We start from the raw sequence: 23,822 nt of genomic DNA, 5'->3' as shown, positions 1-23,822 counted from the left end.
CAAATAATATGCGTCTTAGGTGCAAAGCTGTAGAAAAGTATTGTTTTTCCGGTGAGCATGAAATTATGACTTAATAGACAAGATGACTAATAAAGCAACGACCTTTATTGATAATTTTCTGGGTCAGACTTATCGAAATATCCATCATGTGTGTGCTGACATAACCCCACACCTTTGTTCAGCATTGTATATGTATATGGTAAATTTAAGTCTTATTCGAGATGTATGAGCTAGTTCTTTGTCTATTGTTTAATTTTATCTTACGAAACATGTTAAGTTTTGGCAAAAATCTAGTTCAGTTCGCAATTAACGGACAGTCAATTGAGTCACTTAACTTGGTATCTTAAAGTGAAAACAGACAAAATGCTATAAAGGTAATAAAACACATTTGGCAGTTTTCAAGTGATATCACAACACGTAGGTTAAAATTCCTCTAATTGTTCACCGCTTCGTGATGAGCAATGAGAACGAAACTGTAACCTATGCGTGTTAAACTAAGATATATTTTTCCAATTAAGGAGGTAGGTTACCTTGTTACAAGGGTAAATTCAAATTAGTTGAACCGCAGCATTTTTTTTGAATTTCATCTAATATGAAGTTTTAACTGCTACAATCTCAATTTCGTTTGTCTCTGTCCCTTCTAGTTCAGTTTTTATCAAGGTTTGAAGAACATGACCCTCCAAAGGTATTTCATATTGAAAGAAGAAGGAAAATACGGATATTTAACACTTTTCAGTGTATTTTAGTTTCATTGATATCCGTAGAAGTCTGCATAATTGATAATTTTACTAGAATGCACGTTAGCTTTCTAATATTAGCTTAAAATGTGTATGTCGCGGGGCTCGTGTTTCCATGGTAACGCATTTTCTCTCATTTTTAAACAACTATGAATAAAAATACGGGTTTTCGACGGCTTCAGTGCCATTCTGTTAATGACCGGCATGGAATATTTGGGTAATATTATTAGCAAAATACCAGGCACTTTACATGGTACCCTATTTTTCTTAAAGTTTAAAGTAACCATGGCAACAGAGACGTTTAAAATAGCTTATATCTTGCTTTTTGTCGTAATTTCTTATAAAAGATATTGAATAAGGTTATCTTTCTAGTTACTGTATCTTTAAAAAATATTATTTCTAACATAAGTTATATTTTCGTGTTATCTGCATTTATTCAAACAAATTTCACAGCTTAGAATACTTACAGCAGTACCCCTCGTCTGGCATTTTTTATGGAAAAATCGTTCAGCATGCTGCTATTATTCTCATGAATATTGTTGAAATGAAAATAAAAAGCCGAAGCTGTGTTTCTTAAATAGACCAGTGTCAACGCTTTTGAATTTTACATTTAGATACATAGATCACGGGCTTCGTTTCCATGGTAACATCAATTTAATTCAAGAAACAACAATTTTCTATTGAAATTTGAACAATTTTAGATCTAAATTCTAGTATATTAGTAACAAATTATCAACAGAACCTGAAAAAACAGGTATTACAAATCAAACTGCTAGATTTTTTATTTGAAAATGGCCGTAATAAGTAACCTTTCACCCAACTATATTCCAAATAACATTGGCTATCTTCGTCCATTTTCTTACATTCCGCATAACATTGCAATATAACTACATAAAAGAAGCAAAATATTGATTATTTTTCAGAGCAATAGACTCATAAGAAATATTTAAGCAAATAATGGTTATTTGAAAATAGTTAAAATAAAGAAAATGCACAGAATTACGTACTTTCAAGAAAAAAGCTGTTAATTTTGCGCGGTAACTGACACGTAACGTCATGACGTCAATGACGTCATTTTAAGACAACATTGTTTTGAAGCGTTTCTGCGGCAATTTCTTCATTATTTCTGCATTATTAAGCCATAAAGCAACAGATCAAAGACAGGTTCATGATTTGTTTTCAGAAGAATGAATATACAAACACATTTAGTTTGTCGTAAAAGTCGTCGTAAATCGTCACGTTAGCTTCCGGTTGGACATGCGCACATACAAATATGAAGGTAACCTACCTCCTTAATATAGCTTTAGCAGCTGATGCTTCTGAAAGTTTATACTGCTGTATTTTTCTAACAGTGAATGCCTATCTTTGTGACTGCAACTAAATAACACATTGGTTTATTAAAACTCCTTTTGCGTTTAGAAGACTTTTTTTTGGAATGATTAAGATTTCCGTTTGGGCTTGATTGTACTATTAATGTTGGTACGAATTGTTAAACAATTTCGGATTTGTGTAAGATGTGTCCTTGCATGTAAAAATGTAGTTATTGTTATTTAAAAGAAAATCGGCTTATAGAATACCAGGCACATAAATGTCATTTTGATTGATGATGGAACTGAATTATTTCAAATCTCCAGATACTTTATACATACGCCCAGTAAACAGTCACGTTTGTAATGTTTCCTTTTGTTGATACATCAATGTACTTCATGTCTACTTAAAAAAAGTTCACGATAAATTCAAGAATTAGATTTATACTGAATGATACAGATTTTGAAATTCGTGACGGGTATATAACGCTATGTACATTAATTATTTTGTGGCAACTTCAAAGATAACTTTGGAGTAACTGCTTTTCTACTACAGAGATTACACCGTGACAAATGGAATATCAAGAAATTATGTAGACCACAATGACACAATGTACTTAAAACACACCATGCTATAAAGCAACATCAGTTAAACTTGATTTAATATAGGCACAACCAGATGACATCGTAAGAAAAAACATATGTTTTTCATTTGCTGCTATGTAACGTCATCATTTCAAAAGCATAAAAATAATTCAACAGCGCTGATATATAAAAAGCATAAAATACATCAAATCTGACTGGTTCCATTTAAATATATACTGTAGGATTTTTAGGTGTCATCAAAAGGATATCATTCCAGATTCTTAATACGATACATAGTCGTATCACTTTAACTGGTTAAGTTTTCTAAGTATACAAAGATTTTTAAAAAGAACAGGCTTAAATTTCAGCATTTAAGAAGATTTTTTAAAACATTATTTAAACGAGTTTTCTTACATACACCACTAAGCATAGAGACCCTGTGATTAGAATTACTTCGGTCGTAGCCTTCTCAATATTAAACAGATTCAATGTATAATACTTTCAGTTTTTGGAACAAAGCACGATTATCATTAGGGGCTCCCATGACCTAATATCAATTCTAACACGACCAGCAAATAACCTACATACCTGTAGAGCAAAATCTATCTCGGGTTATTCTGCAATAAACCACTCGCGTGCAATGACGTCATCCGATCCAGGCGCGTAGCACGGTCGTAAAAGTAGTTATCTTTTTTTTCTAACACTTTTAATACTAGTTTGTCGTGTTACAATCGAAATAATATACGGCCTTCGTGATATATTCTTACGCATAAGAACTCACAACTCTGGTTATTCTACGATAAACCACGTTTGGGAACTTATTATTTCTTAATTATACATATCGTTCATTGCTATTCAGGGAGACGGTATGTGTACGTTTTCATGAAAATTCGTGTTTAATACTCTTATCTTTTTAAAGTGTTAGAATAAGAGCGTGTGGATTTTGAAGAACAATTCTAAATACGCATCCTTCTGATTGAAAATATAATATAACGTTTATTCTTAATTCTCAGAATGTTAATTTTCACTCCAATTTTTAGATTTACTGACTATGAACATGTTATCCCTTTTAACATTCCCAACAGACTGTTGCATGTTTTTTAACAATTTTAATATGCTCTCAACACATATCTTTACGTCAGTTTATATGATTTGCTTGTATATATACTCGTAGTTCGTATATAATTTTTTACTTTTTACTTTTTTTCTAAACCTTCCTGTAAGATGCGTACTGGAATTAAGATCTTCTGTAAATCAAGTGTATTAATATTAGATTCATAAACAAACGTTTGTTAAAAAATTAATTGATCATGTTTTGCAATAAAACTGACACACAATGTAGTAGACTTATAGTTGAATACTGCTGTTTAAAAACTTCTAACTGCAAACAAAAATTGCGTAAGTATATTGGTTTCTTGTAGTTAGAATTACCAGCGTAAAGCAATTGCTTTTACACATTCTCAAAGGACTATGGAATAGACAGCATCATTTAGTTGTATTTACTAGACTTACTTAACTGTCACGAACTGATGTCCTTAGATTGTAAGCGTGATTTAACTTCTCAAAATGTCATTAACCGGGGGCTACACATATTTACCACTCTACAATACCTTACTAGTTTAGTTGCCCTAGTATTAATACTTAAACGGAAATTGTAACCATTGTTACTGTTCCAACAAGACTAATGCAGCCACAGTTAAGTGTGATAGGGGATACTGCGAGTTTGCATAATGGTATTGTAAATTTACATTCTTAAAGTCATGTGATATTACTCCAGTATATTAAAATGTGTGGATGACAAAATGAAACAAAACAGAGTCACGAATGACCTAGAATATATAGTAACATTGCATGTACTCCATGATCCCAATGATTTAATTTAAGTACGATGGATCTTTATACAGCCCCACACGGCACTGGAAGATTACTGTTGTGATTGAAATTAAAATATGTAAGATCTTTAGGACGCATAGAACTCAACTTAATCAAATAATTGCAGACTCGGTTTGATTGAGACTGTCCGTGAGGTGATAAGTCATGGAATGTGCAACACCAGCCATCCTTAATACTCACCCAGCAGCAGCCGAAGAAGGGGTCATCTAAGAAACATTTGTACAAAATATCTTTGAAAACTGAGCTGTAGATTTAAAGAAGACATTACCGGCTCATGACAGCGATGTTTTTATACTTATCATTAAACTGTCAAACGTAGAACAGTTTTGTGATCTGTTTTCAAGATCAGACCTGTGGTTTGGGTGTTTGTGTGTGAGAGGAGTTATATAGTTTTAGCTTTTGTACTGACAAATCGGAATATGTTGAACAACCTTAATAAATGATCACCCAAAGAACATTCATATGCACTTTCTGACAAGGGGAATTTCAAGCTCCAACTCTATTCATATAAACGAAAGCAACCACGCCCATCGGCAAGCATGTTTTAATGTCTATCATTTCAAAGTTTAAGCAATTTAGAAAGGAGATTCTCCACGGACCATCCACGCTTATCTTCATTTATTTTCATTAATTGTAGGCGGACGAAGGACGGTGATGGATGACAATAGCTCACCTTGTGTTCAGTTGGCTACAAAAGAATAAGTAGTCATTACCCCTGAACATGAAAGCGATTCAAACAAACTAAAAATCATTCGAATTATTGCTTATATGATAATGATACACAAGCTATTTGATTTCAGAATTATGAGAGCAAATCTGTGTATTACACTTGTATCAAAGGTGGATCAATTATAAAGATCTATACTGTAAATATTTCACTTAAAAAGAGTACAGGGCCTTGATGAACTCAGGTGCCACAACCAAAAATACATGTATTTCGGCAGTTGCGTTATAGATGGTTTTAATTTCAGAAAGCATTTTCAATAATGAATATATACAACTGCCTTTTACCACAGATAAAGGGCCAAATAAATACTAATTAACTCTACATTTTATCTCGAGCAAATAAAGAGAGTGTCTTTGAAAAGTTCATCGTTCCAGGGTGTAGCCATACCGGTTTGTGTCAGCCAATGCTATGCTATAGATATAAATCAGCGTATTATCCGATTTTTCAAATCAAAGAACTATTTTGTAAATGAATTTTTACAGAATATAAAATTTATATAATACGATATATCACAAAAGTATTTTATGATGAACAAATATGTGACATTACAGGAGAACAATTATGAATTATGCAATATAAATACCTCACCATTCCAGTAACATATTCATGTTGTAGTTTCTGTCACACCGACAGGCAATCCCATCATGGAACATTAAACAAAACCCAAATGGTGCTATAGAACAATTTATCATGCCACGGCCATAGATTGAAGACGAATCGTGTATTTTTCATTCAGCTTTTTTCTCATCTTTAGATATATTCCAAAGGTCATATCAGCATTGATTCCAAGAAAGTTTATGTATAAAATTACACTTACACACACAACCTTGTTTTGCGTTTGCTCTCCTGACAAGGCGAGTTTTTTTTAAACACATTTGTAAGCAGGTTAATCATATATTTGGATATCCAACACTTGAAACATTTTTCATCTACTGTTTCAAAAGTGTATACATTTATTTCTTTTAGTGAAAGATCGGAATATTTAAGGAGTTAATAGAAAACGTAATTATCAATGTTGAATCTGCTATATCTTTCCACTATAGTTTCTTTTCGCTGCGAGTCTACTTTGCGATGCATGGCTTTCTGCCTGTGTTTGGGATGCCATGAAAATCTACCCTTCTATGTTTTTGTTACTAGTATACAGACAATGTACACCTCTCAACAAACTTGTAGATTTTTAATAACTGTATTGATTACAAAATTTCATAACTTTGTTTTGTCACTTCTCTGTATGGCAGTGAAACATAACTACAATTCGGATATTACCTTCAGTAATAATTGTTATTCGCTGAATCAGTTGCAAACATAATCCCTTTGTAATAGCAAGAGTAAAGTATTCAGACCATTTTGTGACAAGTTACGATGTCTCTATGACATTGTGCTAAAATAACATCAGTTTCATATCCTTTTGTTTCTTTCTAATAAATTTAGACCAGTTGGACAGTTTATGATATTTATTTATGTTTTATAAAAATGCATCTAGATTCGCTGGACTTGTTGAGGTCTTTTGGGAAAGATGGCTGACGTAAATTACTTTGATCACATGTCTGCTGGTTACAACCTGATGACTTGAAGTGGTGCTTTTGAGAAGAAAGCATCCCATGTATTTTACGTGTGGTGTGGTTGTTTTACTCGGTTTGCCGTCCGTGACTCTGTAAATATTCTTAGTATCAACTTGCGATTCAAATGAAACTTTAAAGTCTCTATATTGCGTTTGTTGTCTTTCTAGACATAAAACCCCAGGAAAAAATGTTATGGCATCTAAAACTACAATTTATATTTTAAAATTTACTTACGCATTGCGTCTTACATTTGTCAACACTTTATTACGCAGTTTTATTCTTACTATGATTTATATTCTTTAGGGGGAGTCTTCAAAAAAGAAGGCTTATAATAAAAAACTGTCTGATCAAATCATGACACGTTCGCGTGTTATGATATATCCTCTTTCAGTTGTTTGAGATCTAGATATATTAATTGAAATACATGGAATTGACGGAAATTAAAAGCACATCATTCACGCATATATCGTAATATCGTGAATTAAAATCAAACAGAAATACTGACAAACCGAATGCGTTTCCTTCGACAAAACTTATATTCCTATTGCAAGTCATTTTCCATTAACTGTTCAAATTTATTTAAGATCCTTTGGATGAAAGAAAATAAAAGCAGCATCTGTTTAATCAATTCAATTAAAGGACATCGTCTCTCACGCTCATCAGCCTAGACAGGACAGCACGATTTTAGAGGACGATCAATAGTAGCAACTCTGAGTTCATGAATTGAACGACTATGTACGACCGCCGAATTGCAAATGGCAGAAATTCTAGGTGTTGGAATGTTTCTTGTAACCAAGCATTTTTGTCTACTTCGAATGAAAGTAAGACTTTTTCAGAACTTTAAGGTCAGATGTTTTTAGAGTAAACTAAATTTGGAAACTTCAAAGATGAATATTTTCTATTATACCATTGTTTTTCAAAACGTACATTCTAATAAGCAATATAATTATTCTGTTTGAGTAGTTTGCCTGTGTGCAAGAACAAACTAAATGCAAGTCTTTATCTTATTGTTAATTTTTTAAATGAGATGACATTGGCCAATGTTATAGCTCAAACTTTTGCCCATTGTCATATACAAGAAGTAAAATAGTACGAATATGCTATTTATGTATGTATGTAAATTACATGATTAAAATATAAAAGGTAATTATGCAACCAGGAGCAAAGCCTTCCAAGATCAGATTTACATGGATAAATATGTAGAGGCATGGTGGCTACGGGCATGTTCTACCGGACAAAAATGTGAATTGTAGAAAAGCTCCGGTACATTTTGACGGATATTTGGAAATACAGTATTTCCGTTTATTTAATTATTGGTATATAGAGGATATTACATGAGTGTCTTTTCATATTTAATTTATTAAACGAGTTGAATAAAATGATAAAATGCGAGGCTCTGCCGAGCATTTTATCAACTTTATTCAACGAGTTTAATAAATTCAATGTGGAAAGTCACAAATGTAATATCCTTTTTATCACATGTCAGCCTTTCCTATCGGAACATAAAAAAATTATTTTCTTTTACTATATAAACAAGTCAATTTGACAAATTTAACGTCTCCTATACTATAAACGACGTCGACGTCAAAGCTTTATTACACTAGTGTATTATCATTTTTATTTAATGGCTTTATTACACTCCCGCGACGTCAAATATGTGATAAATAAAGTTATACCATGCGTACACCAAACAGGTAAATATACTAACAGCTACACTATGAACATCTGCATCGTCCGACAACAATATAATACTAACCACTATAAACTGGTCCTACAGTTAAAATCCTTTTCTAGCTACGATACTGCAAATCTGTTCATATCTTTGATGTATATTAAACAATTTATTTGCCCTGAGAAAAGCTAGGTTTCTCGATAATGTACCGGGATAAATTATTTATTACATCTTCGATGTGTCTACATTAATGGCTTCATACCTAATGAATTATCTCCCAGCTCTGCATCTATGTGTACCCAAGTGATCCCGTGCTAATTAACTAGTTGAAAATCCTATAAAGTAATCCACAAAAGCATCTGTTCTAGCGACTGCCTGGTTCCTTTTAACTGGGAATTATACATAATGAGTGATATATGGTTCCAATAATATTTACCCGAATCATTATTATGAATCCATATTAATCACAATTCAAGTATGCCTGCACCAAGAATATGGTAAAAATTGGGTCAACTACATTCGAAATGCAAATAATCCTTACAGCGTTCATTGCTTGACTTTTTCTATCCGTATCTAAGGCATTAAAGAGAATTGCAACAACAGGTTTTATCATTCATTTCGTTGACTGAATAATATAGTGTCCAATATAGAATATATTGTGTCGCTTTATCACGTGTTATATTACCTCAATTCATGTATTATATATGTTAATATCTTTATAACTGTCAGTGTCATTAGCCATTCTTTTCTGTTCTATCTCATCTTTTTCAGTTGTTACTCCAAGAGTACAAATCAGATGTGTCGAGATACGTCATGTGACAGCCACCTAAAAATCTTGCTTTCACTGTATATAAACAAGTGGTGTAAGTGATAGTAAATGGTAAATTAGTAGATGCAAGACAGTATTGGACAAGACAGTATTGGACATGGAGAAAGCTGTTATAGTAGTAACAGTATTAAATTTTATGTTATCGTTTTAACACGGACGTTCTATATCGAAGTGACAATAAAAATGCAAGAAAGCGACAATGGTACTGAGCATCAAACTTGCATGTTATGACATATTTTTTTTGAAATATGATAATAAATTTACATATAATTTAGAAAATTGAAAATTAATGAAGCACACATCGAGGACTCAGCGCGAAACTAGTCTATCTGCTTCTATTTCTATATACACTTAGCCTAGTTTCGCTCTGAGCCCTCGATATGCAGATGTCAAAAGTACTTTCTTATACTGAATTTGTGCATGTAGCACAATACCGTTTTTGCAACATGACCAAAGTAGCGGATGTTGCAGACAAATAGGTAATTGAAATAACTTTTCATTTTCAATTAATTAAAATATTCTTGTATTACAGTATCTAAGGCCCAAATTTGGTTAGATATTTTCTCATTATAAAACGTCACAGATCTTCTTATCTAATTACTAAGAATGCTGAAACGAAATAAACTTATCTTTATTGGAAAATTATCATTTTCAAAATGGTAATTACAATGTAATTCTATTTTAGTAATTGCACCTTAGTATTAACATTTTGACAGTATTAACATTTTGAAAGAAAACAGAAAAATATCTTTCTAAACTTCGCCTTTTTATAAAGTATCTACAACATACAGTTCATACATTATTTCAATTGTTTGTTATAAAGGCAGATTTTTTTTTGATTAAACATAAATTAAGGCAGTCATTATTCATGTTCATCTAATTAAACGATAATTAAATATTTCTGTTACAAGTAAAAGTTACATGTAATAATTCTGTTGTAACCACATTTCATTGTTTTATTTTCAATGAGTTTCTCACGTTTCATCATAAAATCCATCTGGTATAACTGCCATATGAAAGTAACGAGAAGTCAGAGCTGTATACAATTCACTGATAAAATTCCGTTCTCTCTTTTCAGATTTTCGTACATGCAATTAAAACTCCTGGTCATCGTCATAATATATGTGTGATACTGATTATCTATAAAGATGTATGCAATTTGTTACATATATATATTGAACTAAAGTTTGACTTCTTGTCCATTGACTTTATCATGTATTCTTTGCTTTTGCTCGTCTCAGAAAATCGGCAATATCTGAACACCACTATCAAACATAAACTGCTTTATACAAGCAAACGGCTGGACAATGTCATAGAACATTATAGGAACATTTAATAATCACTTAAATAAAGCTAGAATGATCACAAAGAGGAACGTACGGAAGGTATCACAATACATCTCTGACGATACTGTTAAACTATTTCTACTTTCTTCTTCTGTATCCCTGAAAATATTTTTTAAAGCTTTAAAGTCATTGCATATTGAATAAATCTTTTCTCTATCTTCTTTTGCAGTCAACCAGGCATGGTCTTTGCAGTAATATAATGATCAATGATTTCAAGAACCAGTTTAATTAAAGTTGTATCATGAAAATGCTGTACTATATTGTAAAGACAATTGAATTAACTTATGAAGTTACAATGAAAAAAAGAAACCGGTTTAACTAGAGGCATTAGTTTTGTACATCAGTTTATTACCATCATTCAGTCACTACGCTTTATGAAAAGCAACGGATTTGTTTTGTTTTTACCCCTTACCTCAAAATATTCCTCTGGGTAATAATTTTGGTCTCTGAGTGCAGCTGCTAGCTCCATTACTCTAGCGTATGCGTCATATGCATCAGCTTCATCTCTTAAAGATCTCTTGTCGGGCACGAAAGCCTGGAAATGAGCATAAGGTTCAGTGAAATATGGATAAAACTCTGGATTTCTCTTGATGCCTGGCACAAACGTAAGGCCCGCCTGTCGTTTTGGCATGTAGATTGGAGATTCAAATTCAACATCGCCCATTTCGTCGTATGGTGCATATCCTTCGTATGGGTTGATGTATTCGGTGTCATCATACGAGCCATCTAGAAGGTCTAAAAGTTCTGCTAAATCCTCCTCTGTCATTGGATACTTGTTGTATTGTGTGTCTAGAAGCCTTTCATCGTACGGCAAATATCCCTGGGCATCTGGTACATAATATGCTTGTCGCTTGGCTCTGTGTGCACGCTTTAGTATAGGAAATCGCATGTTTTTCATCGCCCGAAGTTGGCTTCTTCGTTTACGTTGATAATTGTCGTATTTGGAATTATAACTGTTAAGGTAACGGTATGCATCCTGCTGGTTCCAATACGGATCTCTCGTGCCTTTAAGGAGACTGTTGAAATATGGAGATAAATTACTATTGTCTCCTGAAAATATAATAAAAACATATATATATAATTTTATGGAATAAGAATATTTCCGTGTCTAAATTTACTAAGAGATAATTTTTGAAATAAATGCATGCCCCCAATAGTGCTTTATTTGAATGGAAGTAGTAATTTGTATGTAATATCTTGAAGAAAGGTTGGTTAAATCCATCCAGGAATAATGAAGTTACAGACTGGTCACAAAATCGGGATAAAAATTAAACGAAGGGGGGGGGAGATAATTCAAAACGTTAAACGGGTAGATTATGGACCATTTATGACCAATATAGGAAGATGATTCAAACAGTAAAATAGATTGATTTAAAGTTCATGCACGCAACATGTCGTCATGTAATGCTGATCATTGTGCGAAGTTTTTCCCCAAAAAAATCCATCCATGAACGAGAACGACTAAGTTACAACCGGACACGAAATCGGGATGGATATTGAGTGTAGGGAAACTTAAGACGGCTAGGTCATGGTTCATGCACACTGCCCTTCCTTTAAATGTCCTCTATCATTTTATGTGTGCGATTTGCGTACATTCTCTACAGTAGTTTTAGTGATATGCCTTGGACAGGACCACTCGATAAAGGGAGACAACTAAAACATACGAAATCGGGTTGAACGAACAAACAGACGGACAGACGCTGCAATTACTATATGCGCCCCAAGCTGGGTAAGAGGTATAAAATGATGAATGATATTTCTAACTAAATACTACAAATATCTTAAAAGTACATTGGTCATCGTGTAGTTCTCTTAATGAAATTACGACAAGATATCATTTCAGTCTAAAGAAGAAGCAGAAATGACCCTTTCAGTTAAGTGGATTCAGAACTCTGTTAAAAGTAACAATTCATCTCAAGAAAGCTCTCAGAAATATAAAAATGATTATACTAATAATTTTACAAGCAATCTTGTATTGATTAGTTCTTTAAATGCTTTTCTAAATAACAAGCATCATACATTTATGACAGAGAACGAACACAGGTTTACACGGTAAACGATACACATTTTACCTTGCATTTCTTCAAGTTCTTTCAAGTAGTTTTCCCAGTTGTCATTGATGGGTTCCAATGCTGTGTTTTGTTCCATTTCCTCTGTGTCTGTGGATTCAAAATTATCTTGCTGAGTTGTCTCTGTTTCCTGACTTTCTAGCTCTTCTGTCTCAGTACTATCTCCATTTTCTGTTTCCTTTATTTCTTCAGTATCACTCACTGTTTCATCAGCGACATCAGCGACATCAGCGTTGTCGGAGACCTCATCCACTAAATCCGTTGGTTCGTTAGCTATGATGTAGCCCTTTTCATCAACATTTTCTTCTGGATCTCCCCGTTTGGCTTTGTCTTTTTGTTGTTCATTTTGTTGATTTCCAAACATCATTATTTCTTTGGCTCTTTTCACTGAAAAGTAATAACGAGCATGTAGTCGGAAAATATGTATTTCATGTTTAATTACAACTTCCCTTTTAAACAGCTTGAAAGACGTGTCTTCGATGCCTTTCAAAATTTTATGTAATAAAATGATCTTTTAGAAGCACAGAACGCTGTCAAGGAACATGATAGTAGTCTCGATTGACTGAGTTTGTTTATGAGGATAATGAAATGTGCAACACCCTCACACCTAGACTAGCCACTAGACTGATAATAAATGTATTTCTACATGTCCCCCTTTTTTCTCTAATTTCATTTCATAGAGACAAAAGCCAGTCTATTTTAGAGATTTTCACTGAGGAATGCGATATGATATTGGACATAAGATATAGACTGGCTCACTTCATTACATTCAATTATAAAAATGTATATCATAGTCTAGGAGCTAGTCTACCTCACACCCACTGGTTCCGGCTTAAGACATGTCATTTTGAAAAATCAACTTATTTTAGAAATGACATATTTACACATTCCAAACCGGTTATATGTCGCTAATTCTTTCGGGCGGGCCTTTTATGTATAATTTCAATTCAAATATTTCTTTTATGTTATAAGTCGGATGAAATAATGGATGCATGTATGGCACCCAAGAAAGGTCAACGTGACGACGGCGTGACTGTTTTTATAACATTAGAGCAAAGCGAGGGGTCTGATGAATAATTGTGTTTGCTTAATGATTTATTCAGAGTGTGCAAATGAAGTGCAAAATCGTTCTATTACATAATTTTGATTCTGAAATGTCATTTGTGTAAAATAGTATATCAAAATCAAATATGGTGGCAACCTTTACGGTGTCTGTATTATGGTGTTTGTCCACAGTCCTCAAGTGGTCTAAGGCTACTTAACCGAGTCAATTCGTAGTCTTGGAGTTATCACGATACGTTTGAATATGCTCTTTGACAGCAATGAATCACGATGTTAAAAGTTTGAAAGTATTGATTAGAGTGGGTGAACTAGAATTTTCTGTATAACTAAACTTTACAGACGTTACTTAAGATATTTAAATAATGACCGCGTCCGATGATAATTATATCATTAACTGCTTTATCTGCATGGACTGAAATCCTGAAAATGTCGAAAAGCAAATGCTTGTCTTATGGTGGGGCGGGGAGGTGATGAATTAATTTTTAAAATCTATACGAGTGTCGCTAACATCACAAACAACACATTTTCAAGTTGTAAAAGCATTTGAATCTGCATTTTCTTGACGGCTCCATTTGACACAAAATACTTCGTTAGATTCAGCAATCTGACCATGACAGGTAATTTGAAGATATTCTGACCTTTAGAAAATAAAGTACAATCCAAAACTTTTGTTTTTCAGGTTTTTTTTAAAATATCAAAATTTCCGGATCTGAAATAACCTGTAAATCTACTCTCCTCCGACTTGTTAGGTAAAGTATAAAAAAAACAACTAAAGTGAGAATGCAACATTGGAGCATGGTAGGTATGCTTAGAAAAGAAATAAGATTTAAAGATAAAAACAATGCAGTCTGCCTTTTGTGATAGTTCTCAACTATGACGAGTAAACGTGTTCATCTCAATTGTACTAAGTAGCGGAAAAGTAAAGTGAAGGAAGAAAATAATGTAGAGATTTTATAGACCTTTTTACTCCGTACTAATTCCTTAGCAACGGGAAACAATTTTCGCGCATGCGCAATCTACGTAGGGCAAAAAGACATGACTGCACAATATAAATTACGTTAGAGTTATACTTTATTTCAATATATTCGATCAATAATGAGTTTGTTTTATAGTAAACATCCACTAAAAGACAAAGGAAAATATATGTAGCTCTTTTCAAACTCACAGCTGATATAGTTTAACTAATGCGCATTATCTAGCGTTGATGATTTTGAATTAATAAACATTTTTTCAGCATGGTTGTTCTCGACAAATTCAGGTTAAGAAAAATAAAAAAAAATGTTTATTTTTGATTCACAAAACGGCTCCGCCACGTGATATATTAATCCGAGTGCGTTCTTATATTATGGCATTCATTACCGAATGCATTAAAGTACATCACATCAAAGTCATCTTATATGCTTCAGTAAATTTTATGATCCGCTCTAATTAAAAAAACCCTGAAAGGATATTTATTACCACGATGTCCTATGTTTTATCATGTCATTTGCATTATAGTTACTTAACGATTTCCGGTAGATCACTTAAAACAGCAACCAGTGACATGGAGCCGCGACCCCCAAGTATGTAGAGATCATTCAGGTCGGAGAAAAATATATACAACAATGATTTGAAGTTGTGGGAAAAATAGATATAATGAAAAAATGTGAAATTTTTAAATGTAAGGAACAAGTTTATATTAGTATGATGTGTGGAAATGGACTGGAAATGCTTGTTCTTTTCTGACGAAAATATGAATAAAGCAGGCTTTTCAGGTAAGATATCGATTAAAAACGTACATGTTTTTAATCAAAGCATACTGTATAATAAATTACTTGACTGAAATCAACCTTATAGTGACAAAACAATTCGTAATAAAATGATGATTTTGTGTAGGTTTTCTTATCGTTGAGAGTATTTTTGCCACACGTAAAGAGCGCATGCGCGATGAAATCAAAACATATGTGGAATTTGTACTTAGTTACCGTAGCTTGGGTAAAAAGGTCTATATCCAGATACAAAATAGAAAGCCATCTTCTTTCAAATATGAAATTAATTGTCATAAATGAACGTTTAAAGTTTTAACTACTAACATTCTGCTAACTTTTCGTAAAAAAAGAGCAAACCATTAACATGTTAAATGTAATAAGAAACCGTTTGATTGAAAAACAGATGGATAAGTTAAAACACAAATTGTTACACTCTATTGTCAGAGTCGACAATGCTTCCTGGTGGAGTCTAAATCAATAACGGACTTAATGGGTTTTTTTAATCAGAAATTTCTTCTGAGCAGTACTGTAAAATAATTCTACCGTTGAGACACAGAGCTGAATTTAGAAGTTTTTGCTGTGATGTCGCCCTTATAAGACTAGAACTAAAAACAGCAAAGTATGGAATCTAAGAGTTAGTACTGATTATGCCACTTCTGTGTGTCCCCAAAGATGAGACCTACGTTTGATAAACCGTAACCTGTATAAAAACATGTATTCATATCATTTTGCAGTTAAAGTTGATACATATTTTAGATCAAAAATTATTGTTTCTTTATACAGATCATTCTTTAATTCGTAAAGAACGTGTCTTAATATTTTACAAAGAAGCAGTTTTTTTGTCGGTTTATATTTTTACACTTTGTCCGTAAAGTTTTAAGTAGTTGCTAAATAGTTTACTCTCAATATGATCAAAGTTTATAATGTTGGCCTCCCCTTTCATTACATTTGCACAACCATGCATTTAACTGTGGGTGCTTTTACATGTAATCTACTTATTTTAGTCACAATTAACAAATCTCCTTAGTTTTTATCACGTATATAAACTCCTGCAATGACTATGATTTGAGTATGTGATAAGTATCTATTAATTCTATCATAGGAATAGTTATGTACTTATTTGTGATGTGTGATTTCTTATGTTAGAAAGACTAGAACTAAGAAATAATTTAATTAATAGATACTGACTAAAGTCATATAAACAAGCTATACATATTCATACGTATATCTGAATAAAACAGAATCAAATCCAATTTAGATAGAGCACTATAGATCTGAGGAGAGAAAGCAAATAGTAATACGTTTGTATGCAGTTACACTTACTAGCATCTCCACATGAAAGATAATGCTAGCTAGGAATAGTTCAACACACTTACTAGCATCTCCACATGAAAGATAATGCTAGCTAGGAATAGTTCAACACACTTACTAGCATCTCCACATGAAAGATAATGCTAGCTAGGAATAGTTCAACACACTTACTAGCATCTCCACATGAAAGATAATGCTAGCTAGGAATAGTTCAACACACTTGCTAGGATCTCCACATGAAAGATAATGCTAGCTAGGAATAGTTCAACACACTTACTAGCATCTCCACATGAAAGATAATGCTAGCTACGAATAGTTCAACACACTTACTAGCATCTCCACATGAAAGATAATGCTAGCTACGAATAGTTCAACACACTTACTAGCATCTCCACATGAAAGATAATGCTAGCTACGAATATTTCAACCCGATTTAAAGTTCTTGTCAGATTTCTTAAAACAGGTTAAAGATAACTAATGCCTACCTTCCACTAAAATACTTCATCTACAGATATTTACTTCAAATGTAGAAAATTTCTGATCTTTAACTAATATTTATTCTGTTTGTGTATATAGAGGTTACTAATATTTAAATGTCATTGGTGAAAAGTTTTCATACTGTGTTAACTATACATGTATCAAGTATGTGCTGTTTTGATGATAGTTTATAGTACTGTTAATACACATAAACTTACTAATTTTATGTTTACATGAGCTGTATGTAGTAATTTTTGATATTTAAATGATGAAATATGGATCTCGTATACCTTTTACATATAATCTGACAATATACAGTATTGCTACATGACATGTATTCTCACTCACCACGCATGTCGTCGCTATCTACGTCTAGTATATCGGCTTTCTCTCCGGTAGGGGCACACAGAGCTACTGCAAACATCGACAGTACCACAATAGCCGCCCTCATTGTGCAGGTCAATCTAGAACCCGACTGAAATAGCAAACAAACATTAAATAGAAGTATTTATATAATTCAACCATTTCAAAAGTTAATATTATAGAAATGTATGCTTTGACAGAAACAAAACGATGTTCTCTAAACATTCAACGCTTTATGCGGACTTAATTTTAAAATAGAAAGGGGACTATAAGGTTGAGTGTGTTGCAGATTTTCTTAATTTGAAATATTCTCAGCTGATTAATTCATTTTGTTTTAGAGCATTTGCGACAAGACGTCGTTAGTTTTAAAACTGTTATATTTCGATCTGTTCAGACATTTATGTTGTGTTTCTGTTCAGTTTTTCAGGTTGAACATTTCAGCATGGGCGGTTCCAATACTCTAACTTTCATAGTTTTGAGCGTTTTTAATCATCCTTCGGATGCTTATTTATTTTGTTCAATTCGGTTTAGAGTCACATTGACGCAGTTTAAGCCGTATGGCGACTTTTCCAGCTTTTGATGGTGGATATAGTCCCATCAAGGCACCATTGAAGGCATGGAGGGCACATGGGTAAAACCAATCACCTTCAGTTAGCCTGCCAAAAACCTTCCTGCCACTAAGGCACAATCACATCTAGAAAAGTGTCATTTAACTGGAGAGATATAAAATGACTACATTCCGTGCAAATACTTTTGCTTTTAAACATTCCAAAATATTCTTTTAACTTGTTCTGTAAATGCAACGTTCGCTTTTTGTAACTCAAGCACAAAAATAAAATACATTTACTGCTGGATTTGTAAAAGTGCAACGGATGTGACAATTATGCAAAAAGTGATTCATTGTTTGAATAAAAAAAGAAGTAAAGCTCTCTTTTAACGAAATAAGAATATCTTTAACAATACTGGGAGCATACCATTGTCTCTCCGATTATCCATTATAACCGTTTTAATCTAGAAATTGTTTCAATCATTTTAAATGTAATTCAAATATCAAGTTTTCTGAGCTGATGAGGAATTTATTCAATATAGCTTACTTTGAAAAGCCATATAATGTGAACGCCTGCACAAAGAAAAGTGCTGAAATTAAATTTTCGATTTCCCCGAGAAAATTAAATTTATTTCTGGCAGCTGGTATGTCTCCTGTGGTCTCAAATACAGCGTTAAGTAAAATGCTTGTAACAGTCGTTACTGAAAGGTTTACAGCATTAAGTAAAATGCTTGTAACAGTCGTTACTGAAAGGTTATTTTTGTTAGTCGATTCAACATTTTTAACCTAGATTTGAACCATTTCATCAAAGACTAGTTACAACAAGAAATATCTTTAAAAATGATGGTCGGCGAATCGTAATAAGGAAAGAAGTTTATGAATTTTTCATCTAACATTCATCTTCCATCTAACATTTTTCAAATTGCAAAACTGAACACCGCACTTTAACAATTTAAATGGTTCTCTTTTAATTTTTCGCAAAGGTTTCGTAGGGTTGCAATTTTGTTTCGTTTATCCTTAGACGAATAATTACAGCAGTAGTTTGATGAAGATTCATGAAGCGGTTCACGAGAAGAGGTCATTAAACGTGTTTATATTTTTAGCTAAATTGGTCCCTATCCCCATTTGTAACAAAATAGCAGGAGACCTTACGATATTGTTACACATCGAGTTTGATAAAAATCCATTACATTTTAGTGGTTTATGCGAAGAAAGGCATATCTACTTTTAGCTATAGTGGTCCCTAATAGAGCCCAAGTTCCTATTTAAATAAATTTGGAAGAAGACCTTATAATGATGCTCCAGACCAAGTATGACAAAGATCCGCCAAGCTGTTCATGAGACGCTGTATAAAGGCATTTCTAGTTTTAGCTCTAGCAGCCCCTAAAAGGGGTCAAATATCCCAGCTGAACAAAGTTGGCTGCGGGCCTAAAAAAGATGCTACAAATCAAGTTTGATTAGAATACATGAGAAAAAAAATCAATTAAAGGATTTTTTTATTTATTATTTTTATTTATTTCTAAAATAGGCCAACTGATCCCGCTTTAACAAATGCATATTCACTATTCATGAATCTTTGGACAATGACGTCACATCTATAAAAAAAGTGAAGGTCAAGCAAAACATACAAGAGTAATTATTTCAATATTTCTGTTTCATAAGCAAAGTTTGACCGTATTCATATCACATAGATAAACTGAATGCAGCGCACCTTCATTTCAGTGTAATGAGATTCAGTCATTATACAGCATATACATAATAAAACAGATTTCAACTGAGTTCAATATTTGCATGCCATACTTAAGAAAAATATTCATATATAATAAATCAGTTAAATAATTTATAACAAATATATCAAAGCAAACAAGTACTCATTTTAATATGCAATCTGAATAAGTCACAAAAGCAAGAAACCTTTTCATATACAGACGACAATTGTACCAAGGAAAATCTTTTAAAAAGCACTTCTCTACATAAAAGACTCTTATCACACCCTTATTCATGTGATACGCAGACCGTATTCAGCTCTTTCTTTAATTTGATATATGTTGGTATTTGAACAGGTTTTTATCATATTTATTAAACTTACTTATCATTTTGAGATATATCAATATTCTTGCTAAATATAGTGAGCCAATGTTAGCTTTAAAACTGTGAACAGCGTCGTTTAGGATAAACGCTTTGTCTACATTTCACTCAGCGTAGCACAATCAACAGAGTGAAAGAAATTGACACTCTCGTCCAATCAGACAGAGTGTTGCATAAATCTTCCATTTTGATAAATTATCTATTAAAGGTCACAATAGCCTAAATAGTTTCCCCTATATATTCTATCTAAAACTGACCTTTTTCAAAGAGCTGCCAAACATAGCTAGACCCATTTCAGAGAACAAATCCTTACCTCATTTTAAAGAGTTATGATAAAACTGATATAAAATGAAGAGAAAAGTAGGGGTCATGTATCTTCTAAGAAAGATTTCTCTGGTCACATTTACTTACTGTAAACTGACATCAAAATCACACTGCTGTGACCTGAAAGTACTACTCATACTAAAATGGAGCTTGACTTCACCAAATACAACCTGCTCTCCCATTTTTCCTGCCAAAATGTCAACAATACATCCACAATGAAATTTAAACAAAAACTAGCCTCAATTTAGATCTCTGTTGCCATGCCAAGTGAAAAATTAGTGTTCAAATACCTGGCAGCCATTACGCGACTAGACCAGATGGCTCCCACGCTGGTTCCTTTAGTTTAGTTAGGCCTATAAGAAAAACTGTTTTTCTGTAACAGTCTCAATTTCATTTGTATAGTACCAGTAACACATCTGCATGAAAAATACCAAGTTTCAGCTTGATTAAATCAGTTTTCCATGTTTTATGGCATTTTCAGTAACGCGTGTCCCTGCGCCAATTTTCCTTCAAAACTGATGCCGCGACATAATTTTTAACCAGTTCTTGTAGCCAGAGCTGGTTTTTGCCCTATTTCATAAACTTTCACCATAATTTGCAAGCAAATTACACATTAACACTTTGAAATATACCAAATGTCCCCTCTGAAAGGTATAGATGAGCATAATTTAGAGAGCAAATTTGCATTTTTTTTTAAAAAATACCCCAAAGACAGTGAAAATGTGATTTTTTGGGTTTTTACCAATTTTTGCAGCAAAATTTCAATGAAATGCTCATTTTTTACCAAAATCTGACCAAACTAGTTCATTTATATCAATATCTGGACAAATCTCATTTTTTGCCCACATTTTCTTATAGGTCACAATAGCCTAAATAGTTTCCCCTATATATTCTATATAAAACTGACCTTTTTCAAAGAGCTACCAAACATAGCTAGACCCATTTCAGAGAACAAATCCTTACCTCATTTTAAAGAGTTATGATAAAACTGATATAAAATGAGAGAAAAGTAGGGGTCATGTATCTTCTAAGAAAGATTTCTCTGGTCACATTTACTTACTGTAAACTGACATCAAAATCACACTGCTGTGACCTGAAAGTACTACTCATACTAAAATGGAGCTTGACTTCACCAAATACAACCTGCTCTCCCATTTTTCCTGCCAAAATGTCAACAATACATCCACAATGAAATTTAAACAAAAACTAGCCTCAATTTAGATCTCTGTTGCCATGCCAAGTGAAACATTAGTGTTCAAATACCTGGCAGCCATTACGCGACTAGACCAGATGGCTCCCACGCTGGTTCCTTTAGTTTAGTTAGGCCTATAAGAAAAACTGTTTTTCTGTAACAGTCTCAATTTCATTTGTATAGTACCAGTAACACATCTGCATGAAAAATACCAAGTTTCAGCTTGATTAAATCAGTTTTCCATGTTTTATGGCATTTTCAGTAACGCGTGTCCCTGCGCCAATTTTCCTTCAAAACTGATGCCGCGACATAATTTTTAACCAGTTCTTGTAGCCAGAGCTGGTTTTTGCCCTATTTCATAAACTTTCACCATAATTTGCAAGCAAATTACACATTAACACTTTGAAATATACCAAATGTCCCCTCTGAAAGGTATAGATGAGCATAATTTAGAGAGCAAATTTGCATTTTTTTTAAAAAAATACCCCCAAGACAGTGAAAATGTGATTTTTGGGGTTTTTACCAATTTTTGCAGCAAAATTTCAATGAAATGCTCATTTTTTACCAAAATCTGACCAAACTAGTTCATTTATATCAATATCTGGACAAATCTCATTTTTTGCCCACATTTTCTTATAGGTCACAATAGCCTAAATAGTTTCCCCTATATTTCTATATAAAACTGACCTTTTTCAAAGAGCTACCAAACATAGCTAGACCCATTTCAGAGAACAAATCCTTACCTCATTTTAAAGAGTTATGATAAAACTGATATAAAATGAAGAGAAAAGTAGGGGTCATGTATCTTCTAAGAAAGATTTCTCTGGTCACATTTACTTACTGTAAACTGACATCAAAATCACACTGCTGTGACCTGAAAGTACTACTCATACTAAAATGGAGCTTGACTTCACCAAATACAACCTGCTCTCCCATTTTTCCTGCCAAAATGTCAACAATACATCCACAATGAAATTTAAACAAAAACTAGCCTCAATTTAGATCTCTGTTGCCATGCCAAGTGAAAAATTAGTGTTCAAATACCTGGCAGCCATTACGCGACTAGACCAGATGGCTCCCACGCTGGTTCCTTTAGTTTAGTTAGGCCTATAAGAAAAACTGTTTTTCTGTAACAGTCTCAATTTCATTTGTATAGTACCAGTAACACATCTGCATGAAAAATACCAAGTTTCAGCTTGATTAAATCAGTTTTCCATGTTTTATGGCATTTTCAGTAACGCGTGTCCCTGCGCCAATTTTCCTTCAAAACTGATGCCGCGACATAATTTTTAACCAGTTCTTGTAGCCAGAGCTGGTTTTTGCCCTATTTCATAAACTTTCACCATAATTTGCAAGCAAATTACACATTAACACTTTGAAATATACCAAATGTCCCCTCTGAAAGGTATAGATGAGCATAATTTAGAGAGCAAATTTGCATTTTTTTTAAAAAAATACCCCCAAGACAGTGAAAATGTGATTTTTGGGGTTTTTACCAATTTTTGCAGCAAAATTTCAATGAAATGCTCATTTTTTACCAAAATCTGACCAAACTAGTTCATTTATATCAATATCTGGACAAATCTCATTTTTTGCCCACATTTTCTTATAGGTCACAATAGCCTAAATAGTTTCCCCTATATTTCTATATAAAACTGACCTTTTTCAAAGAGCTACCAAACATAGCTAGACCCATTTCAGAGAACAAATCCTTACCTCATTTTAAAGAGTTATGATAAAACTGATATAAAATGAAGAGAAAAGTAGGGGTCATGTATCTTCTAAGAAAGATTTCTCTGGTCACATTTACTTACTGTAAACTGACATCAAAATCACACTGCTGTGACCTGAAAGTACTACTCATACTAAAATGGAGCTTGACTTCACCAAATACAACCTGCTCTCCCATTTTTCCTGCCAAAATGTCAACAATACATCCACAATGAAATTTAAACAAAAACTAGCCTCAATTTAGATCTCTGT

At 33.1% G+C, this 23,822-nt stretch overlaps 1 protein-coding gene across 1 annotated transcript in view; it reads right to left on the bottom strand.

The window, feature by feature from the left end:
* Positions 1–9,922: 9,922 nt before the first annotated feature.
* LOC123552104 (uncharacterized) overlaps positions 9,923–23,822 on the bottom strand; it is a 34,618-nt gene continuing 20,718 nt past the window's right edge. The window contains exons 2-5 of the mRNA XM_045341490.2: positions 17,674–17,800; positions 12,731–13,114; positions 11,071–11,708; positions 9,923–10,757 (exon numbers count right to left, since the gene is read on the bottom strand). Of these exons, the coding sequence (XP_045197425.1) occupies positions 10,737–10,757; positions 11,071–11,708; positions 12,731–13,114; positions 17,674–17,776 (1,146 nt within the window). The 5' untranslated portion in view covers positions 17,777–17,800 and the 3' untranslated portion in view covers positions 9,923–10,736. The remainder of the gene's footprint in view (positions 10,758–11,070; positions 11,709–12,730; positions 13,115–17,673; positions 17,801–23,822) is intronic.

Source organism: Mercenaria mercenaria, chromosome 4, assembly GCF_021730395.1.
Source record: "Mercenaria mercenaria strain notata chromosome 4, MADL_Memer_1, whole genome shotgun sequence".
NCBI classification, from domain to species: Eukaryota; Metazoa; Mollusca; class Bivalvia; order Venerida; family Veneridae; genus Mercenaria; species Mercenaria mercenaria.
Note: the sequence above shows the minus strand (reverse complement) of the source record. Positions and strands in the feature narration are given on the sequence as shown.